At 40.1% G+C, this 9,415-nt stretch overlaps 1 protein-coding gene across 1 annotated transcript in view; it reads right to left on the reverse strand.

Annotated features, from left to right (window-relative positions):
• TM4SF5 (transmembrane 4 L six family member 5) overlaps positions 1-1,220 on the reverse strand; it is a 34,324-nt gene extending 33,104 nt beyond the window's left edge. The window contains exon 1 of the mRNA XM_053716135.1: positions 938-1,220. Coding sequence (XP_053572110.1) covers positions 938-1,108 — 171 coding nt within the window. The 5' untranslated portion in view covers positions 1,109-1,220. The remainder of the gene's footprint in view (positions 1-937) is intronic.
• Between the last annotated feature and the right edge of the window lie 8,195 nt (positions 1,221-9,415).

The raw sequence follows: 9,415 nt of genomic DNA on the forward strand, positions 1-9,415 counted from the left end.
CAGAGGCAAAAAGTATATTAATATAACAGTGTTGGTTATGCAAAACTGGGGAATGGGTAATAAAGGGATTATCTATCTTTTAAAACAATAACATTTTTATTGTAGACGGTCTCTTTAAGATTGTGCATATTTGGGATTTTATATATAGAAATATTAGAGTACAGTAGCTAGAAGACTACTAGAAAGCTCTTGAAACCCCAGGACTTGATTAAAGGGACAGTATACTATAAAATTGATTTTCTCTTAATGTGTTTCCTATTACTTTTTTTTACCAGCTGTAGAGTATAAAATGTATTAGATTTGCTTTTTAAGGCTTATTTGTGTATATGAATTAGCTGATTTTGTGTTTTGAAAGCCACAGCCTAATAAAATGGGTTGAGCTGCTTGTAGGTATAATCAGATCTCATTACTTTATCACATTGTGTACATATACCGGCTTCTTTATCTTATATCTGTCCGTAAACCAATCACTAATACTTGGAGAGAACAATGGAAAATTAACATTTTATTACCTTATCTCTTCTATACCTCACTGGGAGTGTAATTTCATATACTGGCTGTATTTAGACAGCCCAAAACTTTCAGGATAGGTAGGGATACCATAGGCTAAATAACTATTTCAAATACCAATATAGGGGCAATGGAAATACTTGTAAACAATGTAACACTCTCCAGTAGGTAAAGTGGTTCATTGGGAACAAATTAAAGTGGAGACATATTTTGAGTAAACTGTCCCTTTAAGTATGTTTCCCATCCAGTAAATCAAGGACAATTAGAGCTTTAAAGGGACACTATAGTGCACATTTACATGCTATAATTGGCAAGAGAATATCCCTTTAACTCTTCATTATTTGTGCATTCCTGCATCTTTCATCAGTAAAGGCTATCCATAATTCCACATCTATAAATACATATTATAACAGAAGACGATACTTACAAAAAGGCCTCCTCCAACAATACCTCCCATCAGCCAGACTTGAAGGCTGATATGATTCGTTGGCAATGCCTTTCCATTAGGAAAAAACAACAAGACGTTGGCAATAACGTTGAGAAGAGCCATAGGAAGGAGAGAGAGTCCAATAAAACGGGAACATTTTCCAGTACACATCTTGCCTTGTTAACAGTATCTCAGTGCAGTGGAAAAAGAGTACTGGGATTGTGTTATGGTTGATTTCTAAATCTTCTGTGTCTGACTCCGTTACCTGTAGAATGAAAATGTGTGTTTGTATAGTGATAAGGCATGGAACAAAGTTCAGGTGAGTTATCAGTGACAGGCTGGTGATGGATCCAGGAGGAAATAGATGTGAGGTAGGGAGGGCTTATTAAAGGGACATAAAGGTTTGCACAAAAGGGGCAGTTTAAACATCCAGGCTAAGATTACAAGACACACATAAGAATGTAGGAAGGATAGAGCACAATCCATACTACCTGCATATGGTTAATATATTTAGTGCACAGAGTAGTATAATGCAGGCTACAGTATTCATGACAGATAGATCATGTGCATAATTTCCCTCAGATAACAGGCTTCTATGAGGACCTGCTTTAAAATTAATAACAGATAATGTTTGAGTGTAAATTTAATGCAGCACAAATATCTGGCTAAAAAAAAAAGTAGTCCAGGAATATGAATTTACTCCTGCCCACTACAGATAATGTACCCACACCCAAGATAACTAATTTATTCCTGTCCACCACAAATAATGTACCCACTCCCCAAGATAACTAATTTACTCCTGCCCACCACAGATAATGTACCCACACCCAAGAGAATTAATTTACTCCTGTCCACCACAGATAATTTACCCACTCCCAGGAGAACTAATTTACTCCTGCCACCACAGATAATTTACCTACTCCCCAAGAGAACTATTTACTCCTGCCCACCACTGATAATTTACCCACTTCCCAACAGTAATAATTTACTCCTGCCCACCACAGATAATTTACCTATTCCCCAACAGTACTAATTCACTCCTGCCCACCACAGATAATTTACCTACTCCCAACAGTACTAATGTACTCCTGCCCACCACAGATAATTTACCTACTCCCCAACAGTACTAATTTACTCCTGCCCACTACAGATAATTTACCCACTCCCCAACAGTGCTAATTTACTCCTGCCCACTACAGATAATTTACCCACTCCCCAACTGTACTATTTTACTCCTGCCCACCACAGATAATGTACACACTCCCCATGAGAACTAATTTACTCCTGCCCACCACAGATAATGTACCCACTCCCCAAGAGTACTAATTTACTCCTGCCCACCACATATAATGTACCCACTCCCTAAGAATACTAATTTACTCATGCCCACCACAGATAATTTACCCACTCCCCAAGAAAACTAATTTACTCCTGCCCACCACAGATAATGTACCCACTCCCCAAGAGTACTAATTTACTCCTGCCCACCAAAGATAATTTACCCACTCCCCAAGAGTACTAATTTACTCTTGCCAACCACAGATATTTTACTCACTCCCCAAAATTACTAATTTACTCCTGCCCAACACTGATAATTTACCCGCTCATCAAGAATACTAAATTACTCCTGTCCACCACAGATAATTTACCCGCTCCCCAAGAGTACTAATTTACTCCTGCCCACCACAGATAATGTACTCACTCACCAAGAGTACTAATTTACTCCTGCCCACCACAGATAATGTACCCACTCACCAAGAGTACTAATTTACTCCTGCTCACCACAGATAATTTACCCACTCCCTTAAAGTATTAATTTACTCCTGCCCACCAGATATTTTTCCCACTTCCCAAGAGTACTAATTTACTCCTGCTCACCACTGACAACACTGTTCAACAAAAAATATTTATAATTTGTTTCCTTACTAAAAGTAGTCATACTAATTGTAGGTCTTGACAAATTAATATGACTTCAGAATTTTTTATAAGCTCTAGTTTTTGAGATATACTATTTGCACTTCAGTAATATAATCATGGGAAAAAGCAAAATTAAAACAATCTGATATTTTCGTGATGCAACATAAATGAAAGTTGTTTTCACTCGCAAATAACACAAAATGAAAAAAACATACAGCAACTGAAAGTAGTCTCTGAAATAGTGGCCTATTTACAAGAGCACTTTTTTTTTGCTTGCCGCTTGTACTCCTCTTCTGGGTCATCTCTAACAGTAGTATCAAGCAAAGAAGCTTTTCACCTACCCTGATATCTTCATTCTATTGCTGAACTGTCTTGGTGGAAACCCTCACCGTGCTCATCACTCGCTGCACCGCAATTGTCAAGGTAGAAATCCAGATGAAGAGTCGAGAATGTGGCTTTTGAGTGACATGTTGCAGCCTTATTGATGATACTTTTCTAGAAGGTTGTTCACAAGCTCAACAAAGTTTCCAGCTTTTAGGTTACCCAAGAAGCCATGCACAACACTTTTAACAGCTTCTCAAGCCATTTTCTCATTACCCTTGGGCTATATCTTGGCACCCAGAACTAAATAAGAGATTTAAATGTCATATTCGTTTTTTCGCAAGCTGCAATTAGTTAGAAGTATTTTCAAGTCAGAAATATTTTCATTGTTGAGCAGAGTAATTTACCCCCTTAGCTAAGCTACTAATTTGCCACTGCCCCACCACTAATAATTTACCCCACTCCCCAAGTAATTCTAAATTAGCCCTGCACACCACTGATAAGGTAACTGCTCCCCAAGAGTACTAAATAAGCCCAGCACACCACGTGATAATGTAACCACTCCCCAAGAGTACTAAATAAGCCCTGCACACCACTGATAATGTAACCGCTCCCAAGAGTACTAAATAAGCCGCTGCACACCACTGATAATGTAACCGCTCTCCCCAAGAGTACTAAATAAGCCCTGCACACCACTGATAATGTAACCGCTCCCCAATAGTACTAAATAGGCCCTGCACACCACTGATAATGTAACCGCTCCCCAAGAGTACTAAAATAAGCCCCTGCACACCACTGATAATGTAAATCGCTTCCCCAAGAGTACTAAATAAGCCCTGCACACCACTGATAATGTAACCGCTCCCCAAGAGTACTAAATAAGCCCTGCACACCACTGATAATGTAACCGCTCCCCAAGAGTACTAAATAAGCCCTGCACACCACTGATAATGTAACCGCTCCCCAAGAGTACTAAATAAGCCCAGCACACCACTGATAATGTAACCGCTCCCCAAGAGTACTAAATAAGCCCTGCACACCCACTGATAATGTAACGGCTCCCCCAAGGGTACTAAATAAGCCCAGCACACCACTGATAATGTTACCGCTCCCCAAGAGTACTAAATAAGCCCTGCAAACCACTGATAATGTAACCGCTCCCCAAGAGTACTAAATAAGCCCTGCACACCACTGATAATGTTACTGCTCCCCATGAGTACTAAATAAGCCCTGCACACCACTGATAATGTTACTGCACCCCATGAGTACTAAATAAGCCCTGTACACCACTGATAATGTAACCGTTCCCCATGAGTACTAAATAAGCCCTGCACACCACTGATTATTCACCCACTCCCCAAGAGTACTAAATAAGCCCAGCACACCACTGATAATGTAACCGCTCCCCAAGAGTACTAAATAAGCCCTGCACACCACTGATAATGTAACCGCTCCCCTAGAGTACTAAATAAGCCCTGCACACCACTGATAATGTAACGGCTCCCCAAGAGTACTAAATAAGCCCTGCACACCACTGATAGTGTAACCGCTCCCCAAGAGTACTAAATAAGCCCAGCACACCACTGATAATGTAACCGCTCCCCAAGAGTACTAAATAAGCCCTGCACACCACTGATAATGTAACCGCTCCCCAAGAGTACTAAATAAGCCCTGCACACCACTGATAATGTAATCGCTCCGCAAGAGTACTAAATAAGCCCTGCACACCACTGATTATTCACCCTCACCCCAAGAGTACTAAATTAGCCCTGCACACCGCTGATAATGTTACTGCTCCCCATGAGTACTAAATTAGAACTGCACACCACTGATTATTCACCCTCTCCCCAAGAGTACTAAAGTAGCCCTGTACACCAGTGATACTGTAACCGCTCCCCAAGAGTACTAAAGTAGCCCTGCACACCACACCACTGATAATGTAACCACTCCCCAAGAGTACTAAAGAGTACTAAATTAGCCCTGCACAGCACTGATAATGTGACTGCTTCCTATGAGTATTAAATAAGCCCTGCACACCACTGATTATTCACCCACTGCCCAAGAGTACTAAATTAGCCCTGAACACCACTGATAATGTAACTGCTCCCCAAGAGTACTAAATTAGCCCTGCACACCACTGATAATGTAACTGCTCCCCAAGAGTACTAAATAAGCCCTGCACAGCACTGATAATGTAACCACTACCCAAGAGTACTAAATAAGCCCTGCACACCACTGATAATGTAACCGCTCCCCAAGAGTACTAAATAAGCCCTGCACACCACTGATTATTCACCCACTCCCCAAAAGTACTAATTTACCCCTGATCCCCAATGATAAAGGGCATTTAGCTCTTTTACAAAATGCCCACCCTAATCTAAATTAAAAAAATGGATGAGAGCTACTAAAATTCTATTCGCTGATTTGAATTTGAAGAATCAAATCAGCCAATAGGAATTCAAGGGACGCCATCTTTAATCGTGTGCCTTGAATTCACTATCCAGTGTATGGCGGAGATCATACAAAGAGGATCCTCCATGCTCCATGGCTCTGAGGTCACCGGTCTTCAGTTCCAGGGTCACCGGTCTTCAGCTCCACGGTCATCGGTCTTCATCTGGAAGAAGAAAGAAGAGGTTGCCGCTTGGAAGAAGACTTCACCTCATGGGACAGGACCTTCTCCGCCCGGACTTCAGGAACGGTGAAACCTGGGGGTTAGGCTTAGGTGTTTTTTTGTTTTTGTTTTTTTTTGTTTTTTTTGGGGGGGGGGGTTATTTAGATTAGGGTGGGCATTTTGTAAAAGAGCTAAATGCCCTTTTAAGGGCAATGCCCAACAAATGCCCTTTTCAGGGCAATGGGTAGTTTAAGTTTTTTTAGTGTAGGTTTTTTATTTTGGGGGGTTTGGTGGGTGGGGGGTTTTACTGTTAGGGGGTCTTTGTATATTTTGAATGTAAAAGAGCTGTTTGTCTGAAGACTCGCCAGAACCACGGGCCATCAAGCTCCGTTCGGAGCTTGATAGATAGGCCCCTTTGTGTGGGAGGTTCCTTTTTTTTGTCATACTTTGTGCGGGCAGTGTTGTTGTTTTTTTGTAATGCTCTGTTTGCCTTCACTGCATCCTGGTGGATTCCGAAAATGACAGGGTGGCACTACCCTGCCATCCACCCTGCCATTTTCGGAATCCACTGTGGATTCTGAAAATGACAGGCTGGTGAAAGAATCCACCTTCACCACCCTGCCATTTTCGGAATTCTGTTGGCTGCCTCGCGCTGCCAACATTCCATTGAGGATGCGTGCGCAACTGCCGACGGCGACAGACATTACAAACGCAATTATAGTATATATATATATATACATATATATACAGTATATATATATATATATATATATATATATATATATATATATATACAAATACACACTTTCCACTCAAATACCTTAAAACAAGTAAAATCATTATTTAATCAATTTTAATATTATAATGTGTTTTACTGTGTATTTATTGTAAATATTTTACATTCCAATGATCTTCACATAGCAGAAAATGTTGTTTGTATTTTTAAATATTCCTATATATTTCTATACCTATAAATTCATTTAGATATATAGGTTTAGATATATATTTTGCAAAAATATAATCAGCTATATATAGAAATATATATTTAAAAATAAAAAAGTACATTTTCCTCTATATAAATAACATTGGAATGTAAAATATGAAAAACTACCTTAAGTTTAGTGCTGTAGGCTTAGGTTAGCGCGTGAGAGAGAAGTGTAACAGCTAGATTACGAGTTGTGCGTTAAGGTAAAAAAGCAGCGTTAACAGGTCCTAACACTGCTTTTTTACTCCCGCTGCTATTACGAGTCTTGCAGGTATAGGTGTACCGCACACTTGTTTGGCCTTACCGCGAACTGACTTACGTAAAGTTCGTAAACCTTTTTTTCTATGGGACTTCCATAGCGCCGGTATTACGAGTCTGTCTTGAAAGGCCAAAAAGTGAGAGGTACACCCTATACCGACAAGATCCGTAATGCATTCTAAAGTCAGTAGTTATGAGTTTTACACTACAACGCTGTAGCATAAAACTCATATTTAAAGTACAAAAGTATAAAAAGTACACTAACACCCATAAACTACCTATTAACCCCTAAATCGAGGCCCTCCCGCATCGCAAACACTATAATACAATTTTTAACCCCTAATCTGCTGCTCCGGACATCGCCGCCACTATAATAAACATATTAACCCCTAAACCGCCGCACTCCCGCCTCGCAAACACTAGTTAAATACTATTAACCCCTAATCTGCCGCCCCTAACATCGCCGCCACCTACATTATACTTATTATCCCCTAATCTTCCGCTCCGGACATCGCCGCAACCTACATTATATTTATTAACCCCTAATCTGCTGCCCCCAACATCATCGCCACCTACATTTATTAACCCCTAATCCGCCGTCCCCAACGTCGCCGCCACTATTCTAATTTTAATAACCCTTTAAACTTAAGTGTAACCCTAACACCCCCCTAACTTAAATATAATTTAAATAAATCTAAATAAATATTACTATCAACTAAATTATTCCTATTTAAAACTAAATACTTACCTATAAAATAAACCATAAGCTATCTACAATATAACTAATAGTTACATTGTAGCTAGCTTAGGGTTTATTTTTATTTTACAGGCAAGTTTGTGTTTATTTTAACTAGGTAGAATAGTTACTAAATAGTTATTAACTATTTAATAACTACCTAGCTAAAATAACTACAAATTTACCTGTAAAATAAAACCTAACCTATGTTACAATAACACCTAACACTACACTACAATTAAATAAATTACCTACATTAAATACATTTAAATAAATTAAATTAGCTAAATTACAAAAAAAACAAAACACTAAATTACAGAAAATAAAAAACAAATTACAGTTCTTTAAACAAATTACACCTAATCTAAGAGCCCTATCAAAATAAAAAAGTCCCCCCCCCCCAAAAAAAAAAACCTAGCCTAAATTAAACTACCAATAGCCCTTAAAAGGGCCTTTTGCGGGGCATTGCCCTGAAGAAATCAGCTCTTTTACCTGCAAACAAATACAAACAACCCCCCCAACAGTAAAACCCACCACCCACACAACCAACCCCCCAAATAAAAGCCTAACTAAAAAAAACTAAGCTCCCCATTGCCCTGAAAAGGGCATTTGGATGGTCATTGCCCTTAAAAGGGCATTTAGCTCTATTGCTGCCCAAAGCCCTAACCTAAAAAATAAACCCACCCAATACACCCTTAAAAAATCATAACACTAACCCCCGAAGATTCACTTACCGGGAGAAGTCTTCATCCAAGCGGCAAGATGTCCTCAACGAAGCCGGCAGAAGTGGTCCTCCAGATGGACAGAAGTGGTCCTCCAGACGGGCAGAAGTCTTCATCCAGACGGCATCTTCTATCTTCATCCTTCCGACGCGGAGCGGCTCCATCTTCAAGACATCCGGCGCGGAGCATCCTCTTCAAACGACGTCTTCTTCGGAATGAATATCACTTTAAGTGACGTCATCCAAGATGGCGTCCATTAGATTCCGATTGGCTGATAGAGTTCTATCAGCCAATTGGAATTAAGGTTGAAAAAATCCTATTGGCTGATGAAATCAGCCAATAGGATTGAACTTCAATCCTATTGGCTGATCCAATCAGCCAATAGGATTGAGCTCGCATTCTATTGGCTGATTGGAACAGCAAATAGAATGCAAGCTCAATAATATTGGCTGATTGCATCAGCCAATAGGATTTTTTCTACCTTAATTCCGATTGGCTGATAGAATTCTTTTAGCCAATCAGATTCTAAGGGACGTCATCTTGGATGACGTCACTTAAAGTGATATTCATTCTGAAGAAGACGTTGTTTGAAGAGGATGCTCCGCACTAGATGGAGCCGCTCTTCGTTGGAAGGATGAAGATAGAAGATGCCGTCTGGATGAAGACTTCTGCCCGTCTGGAGGACCACTTACGCCTGTCTGGAGGACCACTTCTGCCGGCTTCGTTGAGGATATCTTGCCGCTTGGATGAAGACTTCTCCCGATAAGTGAATCTTCAGGGGTTAGGATTTTTTAAGGGTGTATTGGGTGGGTTTATTTTTTAGGTTAGGGCTTTTGGCAGCAATAGAGCTAAATGCCCATTTAAGGGCAATGCCCATCCAAATGCCCTTTTCAGGGCAATGGGGAGTTTAGTATTTTTTAGTTAGGCT

Source organism: Bombina bombina, chromosome 6 (genome assembly GCF_027579735.1).
Source record: "Bombina bombina isolate aBomBom1 chromosome 6, aBomBom1.pri, whole genome shotgun sequence".
Lineage (NCBI taxonomy): Eukaryota > Metazoa > Chordata > Amphibia > Anura > Bombinatoridae > Bombina > Bombina bombina.